Genomic DNA, 19,615 nt, shown 5'->3' with positions numbered 1-19,615 from the left:
CTTACTCACTGGGGCCCAGTTAGAGCTCTCCTGTCAAAGACTTCCAGACTCTATCTGCACAGCTCCCCCCGCTGCACAGACACACACACACACACACACACACACACACACACACAGGGACTCTCACTAATAAAACAACTGCAATGACATAAAACTGCGACAACACACACACACATACACATACATGCATGCACACAGACACACATGTGCACTCATACACACACAGACACATGCGCACACATACACACACACACATGCACACAGACACACATGTGCACACATACAGACATGCACGCACACAGACACACATGCGCACTCATACACACACATACACATGAGCACACATACACACAGACACGCATGCACACACACACACACACACACACACGCACGCACCCACACACATATGCGCACACACATACACACAGACACAGACGCACAAATGCACACACACATAAACCAAGAACTTATTTTACTTTTAAATCAATTGGAAATGCATAAAACTTGAAAGAAATAACTTACTAGCCTTGTTGATAATACATTCCTCTGGTCCTTGCTTTTTTAATTGTTGTATTTTCACTTTCTGCTTCCTCCCTGGTGTTAGATATTTCAATTCAGTCCTTGTTGTTTTTGTAATTTGGCTGTTTGGTTTTTTTTCCTTAACTTAATGCTTTTAATTTTTTTGGCAGCGACTGGTGAAAAGAAGAAGACAGACATCAGAAAGGACGAGTACTGGAGAGAGAGAGAGTGTGTGTGGATTACTGTGAGTTTGCATACCAGTGTGTGTGGATTACTGTGAGTTTGCATACCAGTGTGTGTGGATTACTGTGAGTTTGCATACCTGTGTGTGTGAATTACTGTGAGTGTGCATACCTGTGTGTGTGTGTGTGTGGATTACTGTGAGTGTGCATACCTGTGTGTGTGTGTGTGTGTGTGTGGATTACTGTGAGTGTGCATACCTGTGTGTGTGTGTGTGTGTGTGTGGATTACTGTGAGTGTGCATACCTCTGTGTGTGTGTGAATTACTGTGTGTGTGGATTACTGTGAGTGTGCATACCTGTGTGTGTGTGTGTGGATTACTGTGAGTGTGCATACCTGTGTGTGTGTGTGTGTGAATTACTGTGTGTGTGGATTACTGTGAGTGTGCATACCTGTGTGTGTGTGTGGCAGTGCCTCCTCCTCACAGAGCCATGGAGACCCCCCCTGGCCTGTTGAACCCACTGGCCTCTCCTGCCCTCATGGTCCTGGCCTCCTCAGCGGGGGATCCCTCTCGGGGGAGCCCCCCCTGCCAGCAGCAGCAGCCGGGACGCCAGTTTGGGGTGGACAGCCCCATGCCCTTCCTGGGCGCCTCCTACTCTCTGGCAGCCATGTACCACCACTCGGAGAGGCTGAGCGGAGCTCGCGACTACTCCCCCTCCTCCTCCCACCTCCTCCCCTTCCCCCACCCCCCCGCCTTCAGGCACCCCGGCCTGGGGGGGTACGGAGCCCTGCGGCCCTTCCACACGCCCCCCCTGCCCTTCCCAGACGAGGTGGAGCGTTTCTCCAGCGCCTACGCTGCAGCTGTCGCTGCCGCCAGCGGAGTCAAGCACCGCACCAAGCTGCCCGTGGAGCCCCCCCAGATCAGATACCTGCCGCTGGACAAGGAGGGGACCCCCTCCTCCCCCCTCTCCCACCCACCAGGGTCCAGCTCCGCGGGGAAGAGAGCCCGCACCCCGGCCGGGCATCTGAGACGAACTCCCAGCCCCCTGGCATCCAGCGTGGGCAAGAGAGGTGAGGAACTGCTTACATTATTGAACATGTTTATCATGTTTCAATAGGTATAGGAAAGTATAGTACTGTAGTAATAAAACCGTGGTTACCAGTGGCACAGTCATTGCATCGTATAAGCTTTGGAATGGAAAATATGTTTTTAAGGAGTGCTTATAGCTTTAAAAAAATCGCACATCTTTATCCTTTGTGTTTTATTTGTTCATTTTTAAAAAGCTGGTATAAGTGTAACAGTCCCATCCTATAGTGTCTCTCCCTCTCCCCTCCTTCCCCCTCTCCCTCTCCTTCTCACACTCCCCTCTCCCCTTCTCTCCACCTCACACTCCCCTCTCCCCTTCTCTTTGTCTCACACTCCCCTCCTCTCTGTCTCACACTCTCCTTCTCTCCCTCTCACACTCTCCTCTCCCTTTCTCTTCGTCTCACACTCCCCTCTTCCCTTATCTCCCTCTCACACTCCTCTCTCCCTTTCTCTTCGTCTCACACTCCCCTCGCCCCTTCTCTCCCTCTCATACTACCCTCTCCCCTTCTCACACCTCTCTCTCTCTCTCTCTCTCTCTCTCTCCCTCTCCCTCTCCCTCTCCCTCTGTCTCTCTCTCTCTCTCTCTCTCTCTCTCTCTGTCTCTCTCTCCTCGTCTGTCTTCTTTCTGAGCGTCTGTCCTGAACACAGATTGAATTAGCGGTGTGAAATGATCTCCTATTTGAAGTAGAAAGGACCCTGTGTAGAGGCCTTGTCCTGGTAATTGCCGTGTTAAGAGGGGAGTCAGTAGAAGCTGGTCCCTTTGTGTCGGGGGAGAGGAGGAGGGGGCACTGTAGAGGGGAGGAGGGGAGCGGAGGCAGGCGGGGGGAGTAGCAAGCTGTTCTGAGCAATTCACAAATGTGTCCAATCTCTGGGGGGTGGTATGGGTGGGTGCATGCGATGTAAAGATTTCTTCTTCTTGGAAAGACACAAAAAAAAGGAAGACCCCCCCTGACCCTTTTTAAATGTGCTCCGAGGGGGGTGGGGGTAAAGGTGAAAGGGTCAGGGACTGTGATAGTAATACTGTAGAAGTCTACATGTTCAGAAAGCTGCTTAGAATACATCCAGGAGGGTTGTAAAGTTGAAACCTTAAAAGAAAACTTTTAAATTAGCTAGTTAATCTGAAGTGAAGGAAGCCGTGCAAGTCAGTTAGAAGTTATCAAAGTCTTAAGAATATGGGCCATAGCTACAATGCATCTAGGAACTGGCAAGAAACAGCTCTTACACTAACCTCCCTTGCAAAGTGATTTTGCAGCTTTCCCCCATGGTTACACAATGCATTTACCAGTTTGCCATGTTCTTTTTGAAATATGCTTTACCGTGCCTCTCTGTGCTTTACAATGCTTCCCTATGCTTTACCACACCTCTCTGTGCTTTACAATGCTTCCCTATGCTTTACTGTGCCTCTCTGTGCTTTACAATGCTTCCCTATGCTCTACCATACCTCTCTGTATTTTACAATGCTTGTCTGTGCTTTACCATACCTCTCTGTATTTTACAATGCTTGCCTATGCTCTACCATACCTCTCTGTGCTTTACAATACTTCCCTATGCTTTACCACACCTCTCTGTGCTTTACAATGCTTGCCTATGCTTTACCACACCTCTCTGTGCTTTACAATGCTTGCCTATGCTTTACCACACCTCTCTGTGCTTTACAATGCTTCCCTATGCTTTACTGTGCCTCTCTGTGCTTTACAATGCTTCCCTATGCTCTACTATACCTCTCTGTATTTTACAATGGTTGCCTGTGCTTTACCAGACCTCTCTGTGCTTTACAATACTTCCCTATGCTTTACCACACCTCTCTGTGCTTTACAATACTTCCCTATGCTTTACCATACCTCTCTGTGCTTTACAATGCTTGCCTATGCTTTACCACACCTCTCTGTGCTTTACAATACTTCCCTATGCTTTACCACACCTCTCTGTGCTTTACAATACTTCCCTATGCTTTACCATACCTCTCTGTGCTTTACAATGCTTGCCTATGCTTTACCACACCTCTCTGTGCTTTACAATACTTCCCTATGCTTTACCACACCTCTCTGTGCTTTACAATACTTCCCTATGCTTTACCATACCTCTCTGTGCTTTACAATGCTTGCCTATGCTTTACCACACCTCTCTGTGCTTTACAATACTTCCCTATGCTTTACCACACCTCTCTGTGCTTTACAATACTTCCCTATGCTTTACCATACCTCTCTGTGCTTTACAATGCTTGCCTATGCTTTACCACACCTCTCTGTGCTTTACAATGCTTCCCTATGCTTTACCACACCTCTCTGTGCTTTACAATGCTTCCCTATGCTTTACCATGTTGTCACTGTGCTTTATTTCCCTTTGTTGCACTTTTACTGTGGGGAGTTCTGATTCTCAAGTTTTCAAACCCCCTGACCTTGGCTGCTACGGGTGGAGCCGGGTTTAGTTCCCATTTCCAGATTATTTCCACCGCTTGCTCTTCTTATTCTCCCTCTTATTATCATTCCTAAAGACCAACTTCCTGATTAACAGGATTAAGAGAGGGGGGCGAGGAGGTATAGAAAGGGAGAGTGAAAGAAAGGAAGGAAGGAAGGAAGAGTAGTGTATTCCTTTTAAATAATCCCCTGGTGCAAATTAACACCTACGAAGAAAGGGGTTCTACCCTATTGATGTAAACAGCGCCGTACCTAAACACTTCCGGCCCCTGAAGCCATGCTCTGTGCACCAGTAAGTTCTGTAAAACAACATGGCCTGGGAGTCTTTAAGAGAAAGAACATTGTGTATACCCTATTACAGGGGGAGCAGGGTATAGCACAGGGGAGCAGGGTACAGCACAGGGCAGCAGGGTACAGCACAGGGCAGCAGGGTACAGCACGGGAGCAGGGTGCAGCACAGGGGAGCAGGGTACAGCACAGGTGAGCAGGGTGCAGCACAGGGGAGCAGGGGACAGCACAGAGGAGCAGGGTGCAGCACAGAGGAGCAGGGTGCAGCACAGGGGAGCAGGGTACAGCACAGGTGAGCAGGGTGCAGCACAGGGGAGCAGGGGACAGCACAGAGGAGCAGGGTGCAGCACAGGGGAGCAGGGTGCAAAACAGGGGAGCTGGGTGCAGCACAGGGGAGCTGGGTACAGCACAGGGGAGCTGGGTACAGCACAGGGGAGCAAGGGACAGCACAGGGGAGCAGGGTACAGCACAGGGGAGCTGGGTACAGCACAGGGGAGCAAGGTGCAGCACAGGGGAGCAGGGTGCAGCACAGGGGAGCAGGGGACAGCACAGGGGAGCAGGGTACAGCACAGGGGAGCTGGGTGCAGCACAGGGGAGCTGGGTGCAGCACAGGGGAGCAAGGGACAGCACAGGGGAGCTGGGTGCAGCACAGGGGAGCTGGGTACAGCACAGGGGAGCAAGGGACAGCACAGGGGAGCAGGGGACAGCACAGGGGAGCAGGGTGCAGCACAGGGGAGCAGGGTGCAGCACAGTTGGGGGTAGCACAGGGGAGCCATACTGTACAAATTTAGCTTAACACATAAAGATAATAGCATGGAGGGCCCTAAAGTAAAATCTTGACCAGCGTTTAGGTCAACTGAATAGACCTAAATACTACAATACTAATAACATGAAGAGAAACTAAATTAAAAGGTAGACAATCGCTTCTACAAAGAGCCTTTTTATCATCGTCGTACGGACCTTGAAGTCAGTTTAATAAAAAGAGCCACCCCCTTTCTCTCTGTACTCTGTCCTTCTTTTCAACAGACTGCTCTTTTTTTTCTTTCCTTGGCTCGCTCTACAGCCCACCCAAGTGCTATCATTTCCACTTTCACACGTCCATTGAGATCGCTGTGATATCTTCCTTCAAGCACTTCCCTCTCTTCTCATGGAAATTAGAGGATGAGCTGAGCACTGCAGGGGGGGGGGGGGGGGGTATTGTTTAGCCACCTGCAAGAAGGTTAAGGAGAGCTGCTCTTTTTTTTCTTTGGGGGGGGGGGGGGGGGGGGGGTGTGCAGTAGTAAGTGGAACAACAGGATGTTAAAAAAATAAAAGATTTAAAAGAAAAAGAAGGTACCCTCCAATTCCCCCCCAAGTACTTAAATTATTTACTAGTCTTCTGAGCTGTGCGCTCGTAAATCAGGAGGCTTGTGGGGATCATAAAGAGAGACTAGTAGTAGTTGTGGTTTACTGCTGTCACCTGTGTGCCATGCATCTGAAACAGAGGAAAGGGAGAGGCATAGAGAGAGAGAGAGAGAGAGAGAGTTTCTGTAGCAATGGAAGGCTTTTACAAGTTTTATACGGTTTGCTGGTTACAGATCAGAAGGTTAGGGGAGCTGAGTGTCAGTTAAAACTGGCATATGAAGATAATTGCAATTATGTTTTGTTTTGTTTTGTTTTTTTTGATTAGTCCCACTTGTAATAGCTTTGCATTGAGTTAGGGGTTGATTTAAAATGACACAAATCCTTCCGCAAGTCAGCCGCTTCGGTTTATTACCTCCTAGTGCTGCAAGTGTAAGAGGGTGGCATGCCAGCAAGGTCTGCTTTGTATTCTGATAAAGCAGTGTGCACAGAAGGATAAACATTTTTTGCATAAATCTGAACTCAACAAGAGAAATGATAAATGAGTTTAAATGGCAGCAATGTTACTATTGTGGAACCCTTATTAAGTTTACCACAGTATTTTTGCACATTAAAAGTGTTTAAGTGATTGATTGTGTGTGTGCTTGAGTGTGTGTGTTTGAGTGATTGTGTGTGTGTGTGTTTGAGTGATTGTGTGTGTGTTTGAGTGATTGTGTGTGTGTTTGAGTGATTGTGTGTGTGTTTGAGTGATTGTGTGTGTGTTTGAGTGATAGTGTGTGTGTTTGAGGGTTTGAGTGTGTGCGTTTGAGGGTTTGAGTGTGTGTGTGTTTGAGTGTGTGCGATTGAATGTTGGAGTGATTGAGTGAGTGTGCTTGAGTGTGTGTGTGTGTTTGAGGGTTTGAGTGTGTGTGTGCGTTTGAGGGTTTGAGTGTGTGTGTTTGAGTGTGTGTGTGTTTGAGGGTTTGAGTGTGTGTTTGAGTGTGTGCGTTTGAGGGTTTGAGTGTGTGCATTTGACGGTTTGTGTGTGTGTGTTTGAGGGTTTGAGTGTGTGTGTGTATGAGTGTGTGTTTGAGGGTTTGAGTGTGTGTGTTTGAGAGTTTTACTGTGTGTGTTTGAGTGTGTGTGCGCTTGAGGGTTTGAGTGTGTGTGTGTTTGTGTGTGTGTGTTTGAGTCTCAGAGTCAGAGTCTCCGCCTGGTGGTGGTAATTATCGGGTGTGTCGGCTCGGCTTGGTGTGCCGCCTCTCAGAGCTGTGTCTCCCGACGAGGAGCGCTGATCTGGTACAAATGTAAGCTTTTCACTAGCAAGTGAGCGTGCTCTCCACCCCTGCCCTACCTTCTCTTCTGCAAAATGAGCAACTAGTTCAACCCCATGGACTGAATCCCCTCTCCCCCTCCCTCCATCATCTCTAATTCAAAATGAGATTCTACCAGTCATCTTCCTTCTCTCTCTTCTCTCTCTCCTGAGATGTGTACTGGTTCATACCATTGTCATGCCATTGATACGTCACTATGATCCCACTCTGGTCCCATTCTCTACCAAGGCCAGCCTAATCCCATTGTACCTGCCCTTGTGCTACCATTACCCCTTAATGTAATACAGAACCATTACATTATCCATAACTATTAAACACTCAACAGTGCTGAATTTAGAAATAATAAAAGAAACTGCAATTCGATGACAAACATTTCAAAGTCCAGAATTATTTCTCTTTTGTCCTCATTTGCATTGAAGAGCAAGAAGAAACACACTAGAGTACACTGAAGAAGCACACACTAGAGTACACTGAAGAAGCACACACTAGAGTACACTGAAGAAACACACACTAGAGTACACTGAAGAAACATACACTAGAGTACACTGAAGAAACACACACTAGAGTACACTGAAGAAACACACGCTAGAGTACACTGAAGAAGCACATGCTAGAGTACACTGAAGAAGCACACGCTAGAGTACACTGAAGAAGCACGCTAGAGTACACTGAAGAAACACACGCTAGAGTACACTGAAGAAACACACGCTAGAGTACACTGAAGAAGCACATGCTAGAGTACACTGAAGAAGCACACGCTAGAGTACACTGAAGAAGCACGCTAGAGTACACTGAAGAAACACACGCTAGAGTACACTGAAGAAACACACGCTAGAGTACACTGAAGAAACATACACTAGAGTACACTGAAGAAACACACACTAGAGTACACTGAAGAAACACACGCTAGAGTACACTGAAGAAGCACATGCTAGAGTACACTGAAGAAGCACACGCTAGAGTACACTGAAGAAGCACGCTAGAGTACACTGAAGAAACACACGCTAGAGTACACTGAAGAAACACACGCTAGAGTACACTGAAGAAGCACATGCTAGAGTACACTGAAGAAGCACACGCTAGAGTACACTGAAGAAGCACGCTAGAGTACACTGAAGAAACACACGCTAGAGTACACTGAAGAAACACACGCTAGAGTACACTGAAGAAGCACACGCTAGAGTACACTGAAGAAGCACACGCTAGAGTACACTGAAGAAACACACGCTAGAGTACACTGAAGAAACACACGCTAGAGTACACTGAAGAAACACACGCTAGAGTACACTGAAGAAACACACGCTAGAGTACACTGAAGAAGCACACGCTAGAGTACACTGAAGAAGCACACGCTAGAGTACACTGAAGAAGCACACACTAGAGTACACTGAAGAAGCACACGCTAGAGTACACTGAAGAAGCACACGCTAGAGTACACTGAAGAAACACACACTAGAGTACACTGAAGAAACACACACTAGAGTACACTGAAGAAACACACACTAGAGTACACTGAAGAAACACACTAGAGTACTAGTGTGAAGGCACTAGCCTAAACGTTTGTCTACTTGACTTTCTTAAAGTTTTATATTACAATTTTGATTGAGCGTTTAAGTTGAAATGGATGATTCTTATAGTTTAACCCTTTGTATGTTGAGCCTCTGTCTGTCTGTCACATTGCTGGGAAAGTGAAAAGAAGGCTGGACTTTATTCCCCTCTGACTAAACCATGGTGGCCTTTAGAAGCACAATCCCTGGCAACTCGACTCTTTGTCATGGTAATCACAACCGTTTATTCATTCCCCCATTATTTTGAGCACTGGGGTTATTGTTCCTATGGGGGGGGGGCTATGAGCGGAGACGCACCAGATGGAGCTTTGAGGGAGGAGGGAGAGAAAAAAAGAGCAAGAAAGAGGCAGAGACGAAAAAGTTCAAACGCATTAAAAAGATGTGGACAGTCTTCATGCGCAGGCTTCAAATGAATTATAAAAAAAGATGTCTGGAGGCGTATTGTTCATCGAGGCACATTCACTTTTAGACATTTTTCAAACAGTTTATGTGAACACAAAGGGTTAAGAGAAATTGCCCAGTCAAGACTTTGAACAAAAAAAAACATTATAAACCCATAACACATTATAAACCCTTGAGTTATTTGAACCTTCATGTTGACATTGATTCTACTATAATAAGATCCAAAATGGAAAATTACCTATATGGTAACAATATCCTGGGTGACAGCCAGCATGGTTTTAGGAAAGGGAGATCATGTCTAACTAACCTACTTGACTTTTTTGAGGATGCAACATTGAAAATGGACAACTGCAAAGCATACGACATGGTCTATTTAGATTTCCAGAAAGCTTTTGACAAAGTCCCGCATAAAAGATTAATTCTCAAACTGAACGCAGTAGGGATTCAAGGAAATGCATGCACATGGATTAGGGAGTGGTTAACATGTAGAAAACAGAAAGTACTGATTAGAGGAGAAACATAGAAATGGAGTGAGGTAACCAGTGGTGTACCACAGGGATCAGTATTAGGTCCTCTGCTATTCCTAATCTACATTAATGATTTAGACTCTGATATAGTAAGCAAACTCGTTAAATTTGCAGACGACACAAAAATAGGAGGAGTGGCAGACACTGTTGAAGCAGCAAAGGTCATTCAAAATGATCTAGACCGCATTCAAAATTGGGCAGACACATGGCAAATGAAATTTAATAGAGAAAAGTGTAAAGTATTGCATGCGGGCAATAAAAATGTTCATTATAAATATCATATGGGAGATACTGAAATTGAAGAAGGGAACTATGAAAAAGACCTAGGAGTTTATGTTGACTCAGAAATGTCTTCATCTAGACAATGTGGGGAAGCTATAAAAAAGGCTAACAAGATGCTTGGATATATTGTGAGAAGTGTTGAATTTAAATCAAGGGAAGTAATGTTAAAACTCTACAATGCATTAGTAAGACCTCACCTAGAATATTGTGTTCAGTTCTGGTCACCTCGTTACAAAAAGGATATTGCTGCTTTAGAAAGAGTGCAAAGAAGAGCAACCAGAATTATCCCGGGTTTAAAAGGCATGTCGTATGCAGACAGGCTAAAAGAATTGAATCTATTCAGTCTTGAACAAAGAAGACTACGCGGCGATCTGATTCAAACATTCAAAATCCTAAAAGGTATAGACAATGTCAACCTGGGGGACTTCTTTGACTTGAAAAAAGAAACAAGGACCAGGGGTCATAAATGGAGATTAGATAAAGGGGCATTCAGAACAGAAAATAGGAGGCACTTTTTTACACAGAGAATTGTGAGGGTCTGGAACCAACTCCCCAGTAATGTTGTTGAAGCTGACACCCTGGGATCCTTCAAGAAGCTGCTTGATGAGATTCTGGGATCAATAAGCTACTAACAACCAAACGAGCAAGATGGGCTGAATGGCCTCCTCTCGTTTGTAAACTTTCTTATGTTCTTATGTTCTTTCTAATTTTTGAGGCTACTGGATTCCTTGGATTATATCCTGCATGTCAAATGTTCTACGCATCATCGTGGCCATACTTTAGATCTGGTCATTTCTCGTGGTTTAGCTGTTAAGAACATCACAACCCTAGATCTTACTATTTCTGATCATCTTGCCATTCTTTTTGAGGTGAATCTGCCAGTATCTACAAAGACTGTGGACCGTACATTTAAATCCCAGGTAATTAATTCTTCAACTGCTGTTAAGCTTTCTGATGTATTGAGCTCATTACCACTCTCTGAGTCCTTATCAGTAGATGAGCTGGTTAATACCTACAGATACTGTAGCGCCAATCAAAACTCAGAGTGTCTTTTAAAAAAAGCTCACCGTGGTTTAATGATACAACTCGTAAGATGAAATATGAGGGTCGTAAACTAGAATGGAGATGGAGGGAATCTAAACTGGACATTCATTACATCGCATGGAAGGGCCACCTGGTTAAATATAGGAAGGCTCTGGCGTTGGCTTGATCATCATATTATTCTAATTTAATTGAAACAAATAAAAATAATCCTAGATTTATTTTGCTATCCTAGATAAATTAATGAATCCTCCCCGATAGTCCTACCCTTGACATTGGCTCCTCTCACAGCTATAATGACTTCCTACATTTCTTTAAAAAAATACTAGACATCAGAAATGAGATTCCAGACACCTTCTATTAAGGAGGACTCTGGCAGAATTTTACCAACTACACCTGTTAAGGCTACTATGGGGGCTTTTTCTTTCATTACCTTACAAGAACTGACAGAGCTAATTCTACATATGAGAGCTACTACATTCCTACAAATCTATTAAAAGATGTTCTTGGGGTTATTGGGGCTCCCGAGTGGCGCATCCAGTAAAGGCGCTCCGCGTGGAGTGCAGGATGCACCCTATAGCCTGGAGGTCGCCAGTTCGAGTCCAGGCTATTCCACTGCCGACCGTGGACGGGAGTTCCCAGGGGGCGGTGCACAATTGGCCGAACACCGCCCGGGGTGGAAGGGCTTAGGTCGGCCAGGGTGTCCTCGGCTCACCACGCACCAGCGACCCCTGTAGTCTGGCCGGGCGCCTGCGGGCTTGCCTGTAAGCTGCCCAGAGCTGCGTTGTCCTCCGACACTGCAGCTCTGGGCTGGCTGCATGGTGGGCCTGCAGAGTAAAAAGAAGCGGTCGGCTGACGGCACACGTTTCAGAGGACAGCGTGTGTTCTTCGCCGCTCCCGAGTCAGTACGGGTGGTAGCGGTGAGCTGAGCCTAAAATACAATTGGGTGCTTCAAATGTATAATGTATAAATTAAAATGTGTTATTAATACCCACGTTTAAAAAAAAAAATTATAAATGGTTCACTTTCCTCCGGTATAGTTCTCTCAACACTTAAGGTAGCTGTGGTAAAGCCTATGCTTAAGAAGCACAATTTGAACCCTGAAGTCCTCAATAACTATAGGCCAATCTCCAAACTACCATTCTTAGATAAGGTTCTAGAGAGAGTTGTTGCAATTCAGTTACAAGATTTCTAACTCTTAATGGTATATTCGAGAAGTTTCAGTCTGGTTTTCGTGCTGCACATAGCACCGAGACGGCCCTTGTCAGAGTGAATGATCTGCTGATAAACTCTGATTCAGGCTTTCCATCAATTTTTTCTTCATCTAAGTGTTGCCATTGATACTGTAGACCATTCCATCCCACTGAATCATCTTGAAAGCACAGTGGGACTGTCTGGCCTTGTCCTATCCTGGTTCAAATCTTATCTTTCTGATAGGTTTCAGTTTGTCTCTATTGGGCAGGTAAAATCAGCATTATCGGAAGTTGTCTGTGGTGTTCCACAGGGCTCCATTCCAGGTCCCTTCCTGTTTTCATTATATATGCTACAGTTAGGTGACATTATCCCCAGACACGGAGTGAACTTCCATTGCTATGCTGATGATACCCAGCTATATCTGTCCCTAAAGCCAGGAATTTCTTCTGCCTGGGTGTTATTAGCTATTTGCCTTAGACACCAAGCATTGGATGTCACATAATTTTCTAATGTTGAATTCAGATAAAACAGAGGTTATGGTAGTGGACTCACAGAACCAACTAAAAGGAAATGTGGGACTACATGAGCTCGACCTTTGCAGTCTCTCATAAAAACAAACAACTAGAAATTAAGAGTTTTGATCCTGATCTCTCATTTGAGACTCATATTAGGGAAGTTACTAAAGTATCTTTTTACCATTTGAGAAATACAGCCAAACTTAGACCAATTATACATATCTGATGCCGAGAGGCTAATGCATGCCTTTGTTTCATCTAGAATTGATTATTGTAATGCACTTTTTTCTGGTGTCCCAAAACGTGTGGTATCCCGCCTGCAGCTTGTTCAGAATACCACAGCTAGAATTATGACTAAAACCAGGAAAAGTGAACACATTACCCCTGTTTTGGCCTCTTAACATGGGCTCCTTGTGCAATATCGAATTGATTTTAATATTTTGCTGTTAACTTTAGCACCTAGTTATTTGCAGGAGTTACTGACCCCGTATCTTCCAAACCGCACTCTGAGATCACAGGATGCGGGGCTGCTGGTTATTCCTAGGGTCAACAAAAGCAACACGGGAGGAGGGAGGGCTTTTTCTTGCAGAGCTCCTAAATTATGGAATGCTCTGCCTTTGTTTGTCAGGGAAGCTGGGACCGTTACAGTTTTCAAGTCAAGACTGAAAATGCACTTTTATAAATTGGCTTTCTTAGTGGGTGTTAATGTAACTTTATAATTGCTGCTTTTGTATTGTGTATACTGTTATTTAAATGACTGTGGCAGTTGTATGTGTGACACGCTATACAAATGTTTTGTGGTTTGATCTTTTTTCTGCGATGTACTGTACAGTGCTTTGCGATACTTTTGTATAAAAAGCGCTGTATGAATGCAATAAATAAATAAATTCTACAAGTTTCTCACAGTAAAAGTACAGCAAAGTATAATAAAGCTACACTACAGTAACCCTACAGTGTAGAGAATGGTGCCTCTGGTTCGAGAGAGCTCCTGTTTATCTCAGTGCAAGCTGCTGGATCTGCCACCACTATAGCAACCTTACAGATGGGCATGTCTGCTTCACATAATAGAACCATTTTTCCAAGAACTTACAATTTGAAAAGCAATTCATATGTCCAAAACATTTTGGAATGCTGTGGCAAAGTGGCTTGCAGTGCGCAGGTGTAGTGGTGATGCAGTGCTCAAACAACGACAACAAACAGTGTTCACGGTCCCAACAGTTCTTTAATTGTTTTCATGGTTTGGCACCGTTAAATAATAATGCTGGCAACTACAGGGTTTCAGTCCTGAAATAATAATACTACACAAAGGCACTGTAAGGCATGGCTCCGCGTCCTTTGGCGGTGCTCCCGTGCTGGTGCTGAATACACAGTTAACTGTGACTGGTTCAGTGTTTGTAATCCGGGTTGGATGCTGGCTTAACAACGACAGCTCTCGGTTTGATTAGCCGTCTAATAATTACAAAAATAACAAACACAAATACAAACACTCACTGTTACTTTCAGTTTCACTCGTCCTTTACAGGTCTTTCCATAACCATAACAAAAGCAACAGATTGCATCGTCACATCTCCTGAAATACCCTCCGTCACGCCCCCTTCGGTAGCGAGTGCAATCACGTATCCTCCAATCCATGACTGACACATCGTCTACCGTATTAAGGCGATGACTTCTAGTATTGTGACTCCACCCCTTCCTGGATGGCTGACTTCCGACTCACCCTGGAATGAACTGCCAAACCATCCGGTATGGGGCACGTTGTTGCTGTTATACAGCGCCCTCACAGGTCGGGAGGGAGATTAATTCGCTCTCTGTCACAAATGCACTGCAATCTTCAAGTCTCGCCATAAATTTTCGATTGGATTCAAGTCAGGACTTTGACTGGGCCACTCAAGAGCATTAATTCTCTTCTTGCTCAACCACTCCATTGTGGCTTTGGCTTTGTGCTTCGGGTCATTGTCCTGCTGAAATGTGAATTTCCTCCCCAGTTTCAGTGTCTTGGCTGACTCAAACAGGTTTTCCTCAAGGATTCACCTGTACTTTACACTATCCATTCTCCCCTCAATCCTGACAAGCTTCCCAGTCCCTGCTGAAGAGAAGCATCCCCATGACATGATGCTGCCACCACCATGCTTGACAGTTGGGATGGTGTTGACTGGGTGATGTGCAGTGTTGGGCTTGCGCCAGATGTAACACTTGGAATTTAGACCGAAAAGTTCAATTTTTGTCTCGTCTGACCACAAAACCTTTTTCCACATGTCTGCAGTATCATCTACGTGCTTTTTCGCAAACTCCATACGTGCTTTAAGATAAGGCTTTTTGAGTAATGGCTTCTTTCTTGCCACCCATTCATACAGGTCAGCTCTGACACATAACTTTGCAGATCTCTCAAGGTCATTGTTGGCTTCAGAGTGACATCCTGAACCAGTTTCCTGCTTGCCCGGCTGCTCAGTTTTGGAGGGCGACCTGATCTGGGTAGTGTCTGGGTGGTATGATGCATCTTCCACTTCATAATGATGGACTTCACTATGCTGAGAGGGATAATCAGCAGCTTTGAAATGTTCTTGTACCCTTCTCCTGCTCTGTGCCTCTCTACCACTTTATCCCTGACTTGTTTCGAAAGCTCCTTGGTCTTCATGGTTGCTTTGTTGGATCACTATGCGAGTTGCAGCTTGAAAGTCTTTATATACCTGAGGAAAATTATCTACAAGTTAAACCACTTTGAGTACATGCTGGCTGAAACCATTTCACTAATTTTGTGACCTTTCAGACAAATCATTTGCACCTGAGCTGATTTAGGGCTGCAGTAGCAAAGGGGTTGAATACTTATGCAACTGAGATTAATCTGTTTTTCTCTGTAAATCTTACTTATTTATATTCTATATGCATTTTTTAACTTTATCAATGTGGAGTAGTTTGTGTAGATTCTACATGTAAAGTCTAATTTGAAAGCGTCGTGGAGCACGCTCAGGTGCCAACAAAATATGAAAACTTTGCAGGGGGGTGAATACTTCTGCAAACCACTATATATATATATATATATATATATATATATATATATATATATATATATATATATATATATATATAGTTTTTTTGGGGGGGGGGATCCTTACAGAAATTCATATTGCCAAATCCCATTGAGATTACAATCCCAGTGCATTACCCTCCAGAAACCACAGTTTAGCACAACCATTAGCAGACCACTAGCAATGGACACAGAATGGATTTGTGTGGAAACAAATATTACACAGTAGTGTACAGTGTCCTGATATAGTACCATGGTACTGCAATGGATTACCAGCACTGTGTGTTGGTTCATATATCATTGTGGAAATATTCTCAGTGTGGTTCCATTCTCTACCAATGGCAGCCTCGTCCCATTCCAGACTGCTACCATTGCCCCTGAATGCAGAACCATTGCATTGCCATTGGATCACCAATGTCTGTCTGCATTGTTATTTGAGATCATTTGGGAAGGATATAGTTAGCGTGCTGTAGCTGCCCTATACTTGTGCTACCATTGCCCCTTTGTATAATTCACAACCATTGCCATTGCAGTGCCAATGTGTGTCAGCATTGCCATTGAAGATCACTATGATGTTGTTTAAGGGTACACACATTCAAATGAAGGGCTGTTTAATTCAGTGGTCCCTATAGACAGTAGTGCAGGTGGAAGTGCTTTTCTTATTCTATTTAAATACAAAGTCAATCAAATTTCACAGTCTTTTCAAGAGGATGATTAAACCTGCAGTTTTCTACTTTGGGGAGGTTGTCAATTAACAGGAAGAACAATAACAAACCAAAAAAAGAATTGAAAAGAGCAAAGACCACTTGAATCCCCATTCCAATTGTACGCTGTTCGTTCAATGCTGTAGTTTGTAGATGACCCCTTACCCCCTCGCTCAGCAGCTTGTCCCACAGTGTGTGTCAATGTATTCCATTCTCATCCTCCCAGATGAATTACAGCGCAGGGGTAAGAGGGTGTCGGCAAAGGTCAGCTGTTGCAGATTAGCACGGGTCAAGGAGTGGCCCTCCCCTTGTTTCACGGCAATAATAGACCCCCCTTCCAGCACAGCCAGTCTGCTAATTTGTCCTACTAGCGTTTGGCACATCTTGTGTGTTTCAGAGGGCAAAGGGAGGGAGGGAGGGACAGTTGAAAAAGATAGCACAATAAACAGACCTGCTTGACTTTAGACTCAGGGATAGTGTGTGTGTGGGGGGGGCGGGGAGAGTCAGTTCCATCTTATTATTTCTCACGTCTTTCCAATTACCCTTCCCACCCAGGCAGCGTAAAATTCCCGATTTCATCCCGCAGGAAGACTTTGCTCCGCAGACTTGTATCTGACATGGGGATGTATTCATCAGATATTACACGCCCGGGGGTGGAGGTGGTAGCTCATAGCTTTAAAACTTCCGCTGAAATGTTTTAGTGTTTGTTTTTGGTACTGCTGTACAATGATTGAGAAAGAACAGTCCTGTCTAATTATTAGAGATTCCTATTAGAATATCAGGTGAGGTAGTCGATCACTTTCATCATTAAAAAAAACAGAAGCAAAAAAATAAAAGAACAAATGTGTCGACTGACTCTGCACAAAAACCTTTCAATTCAACTGAAGACATGCCTGTGCTGACAATAATATGTATTCCGTGATATATACTGCCCCTCTACAAAGCAGCATTCTATATAATTCAGCATCATTTTGGGATGCCGATCAAATCCCTATTGAAACTAATGGAGTGATCTGTCTACAATCTGGCACCTGTCATGATTTGAAAGTCTCTTTTAGTTAAAATCAATGGAAGTCTGACTGCAGTCCGACACAGAGTCATGTGATTTTTCTTTTCTAAGGTTATAATCAGGTATGTTGCTTAAATACACACATGTCTCTGGGGTATTGTACAGTAAAACCCTTGTTTAATTAATGGAGGAAGTACAATTCAAATGAGTACAGTCCTTGAATTACAGGGTGTACCTGGACACTATTTCTACTTCATGTTCTGTTTTTAAAAGTGTTGCTACCTTTATTTTTTTGGGGTACAGTATTATATTTGACAGTTCCTCATTAATGCAGAATGATTTTCCGGTACTAGGTGAGGCGCGAGACACCAAATAGGACACCAGTTCAGTTAGATCGATCAGTGGATGCTGATAGAATGATCAATAACGGATTCATTGTTGCATCTCTGCTGTCTACGCACAGAGTAGGGTAATGTTGTTTCCCCACACCATGGCTACGGCAGACAGAGACTGCCTCTCTCTTCATGAGCTTGGAAGAGCGTACCTATGGAGAATGCAAACCAACTGGCCTGTCAGCTGGGGCTGTTTCCTTTCCGATATAGAAGCAAAGCAGTGGAACATTGAGCACAGTTGAAGTTTTAAGAGAAATACCAAATAAATTCACGAACAACAAACGTTTTGACTAGAAGTCTTTCCCAATGTCTTAAATTCAATAAATGATTTTCTTTTTCATTCCAGCAGTGGAGCTTCGTCCATAACTAATCAACTCATTGCTTGGCATATTTCCCCTAATACAACATTGAAGACACTGAGAAAGACTTCTAGCAGAAATGTTTGTCATTGAATTTACACTGAAGACATTGAGAAAGACTTCTAGCAGAAATGTTTGTCATTGAATGTACACTGAAGACATTGAGAAAGACTTCTAGCAGAAATGTTTGTCATTGAATGTACACTGAAGACATTGAGAAAGACTTCTAGCAGAAATGTTTGTCATTGAATGTACTTTTTAATTTAGTGTGATTGTGTTGTAATGGATCTCTTCCTAGTGGCTGTTGAGGTAATAATACTGATATCATCACAAGATGCCTGTGGAGTGCAGAACTGGCTCTTTAGTTGAACGGTAAGTCACTCCTCTTCAAACCGTGAGGTTTGCGGTTCATGTCCAGCCCTCGCCATTCAATTGAATGGGCTGAGATGCCAGTTCATTACAGTGGCGCCAATGGGAAGAATCCTGACCCCTGTGGTTGAAACAGCCTCTCCGTTCAGACCAATGAGGTGCTGATTCATTACAAGAGTGTGTAACGGTTATGGATGAAGTTATAAGAGACAGAGCCAGTAGATATTTCTGCACTGGTGATGATCATGTTGATTCTTTTCACAGAGAAGCGCAGCGAAGGGGCGCTGCTGAGTCTGCGATGCCCGCTGTGTCACCTGGAGCTCACCAGAGCAGACCTGCGGGATCATCTGCGCGGCGAGATCGAGAGACTGGCTCAGCTCAGCCCCAGGTGAGACCCGCACAGTGTAGGGGGTTAGTGGCTCAGAGACTGGCTCAGCTCAGCCCCAGGTGAGACCCACACAGTGTAGGAGGTTAGTGGCTCAGAGACTGGCTCAGCTCAGCCCCAGGTGAGACCCGCAGTGTAGGAGGTTTTCGGCTCAGAGACCTGCACAGTGTAGGGGGTTAGCGGCTCAGAGAACTGCACAGTGTAAGGGGTTAGCGGCTCAGAGACCTGCACAGTGTAGGGGGTTAGCGGCTCAGAGACCTGCACAGTGTAGGGGGTTAGCGGCTCAGAGACCTGCACAGTGTAGGGGGTTAGCGGCTCAGAGACCTGCACAGTGTAGGGGGTTAGCGGCTCAGAGACCTGCACAGTGTAGGGGGTTAGTGGCTCAGAGACCTGCACAGTGTAGGGGGTTAGCGGCTCAAGAGACTGGCTCAGCTCAGCCCCAGGTGAGACCCGCAGTGTAGGAGGTTTTCGGCTCAGAGACCTGCACAGTGTAGGGGGTTAGCGGCTCAGAGACCTGCACAGTGTAGGGGGTTAGTGGCTCAGAGACCTGCACAGTGTAGGGGGTTAGCGGCTCAGAGACCTGCACAGTGTAGGGGGTTAGCGGCTCAGAGACCCGCACAGTGTAGGGGTTTAGCGGCTCAGAGACCCGCAGTGTAGGAGGTTTTCGGCTCAGAGACCCGCACAGTGTAGGGGGTTAG

The 19,615-nt window shown here is 45.0% G+C and overlaps 1 protein-coding gene across 3 annotated transcripts in view; it reads left to right on the top strand.

The window, feature by feature from the left end:
* LOC117965634 (E3 ubiquitin-protein ligase Rnf220-like) overlaps nt 1-19,615 on the top strand; it is a 126,700-nt gene that overhangs the window by 84,861 nt on the left and 22,224 nt on the right. For all 3 annotated transcript variants that reach the window (XM_059007253.1, XM_059007254.1, XM_059007252.1), the window contains 2 exons: nt 690-1,770; nt 18,797-18,920. In XM_059007253.1, coding sequence (XP_058863236.1) covers nt 1,191-1,770; nt 18,797-18,920 — 704 coding nt within the window. In that variant the 5' untranslated portion in view covers nt 690-1,190. The remainder of the gene's footprint in view (nt 1-689; nt 1,771-18,796; nt 18,921-19,615) is intronic.

The sequence above is a fragment of the Acipenser ruthenus genome, chromosome 34, assembly GCF_902713425.1.
Source record: "Acipenser ruthenus chromosome 34, fAciRut3.2 maternal haplotype, whole genome shotgun sequence".
NCBI classification, from domain to species: domain Eukaryota; kingdom Metazoa; phylum Chordata; class Actinopteri; order Acipenseriformes; family Acipenseridae; genus Acipenser; species Acipenser ruthenus.
The sequence above is the reverse complement of the archived record's forward strand: the minus strand, read 5'-3'. Positions and strand labels throughout refer to the sequence as shown.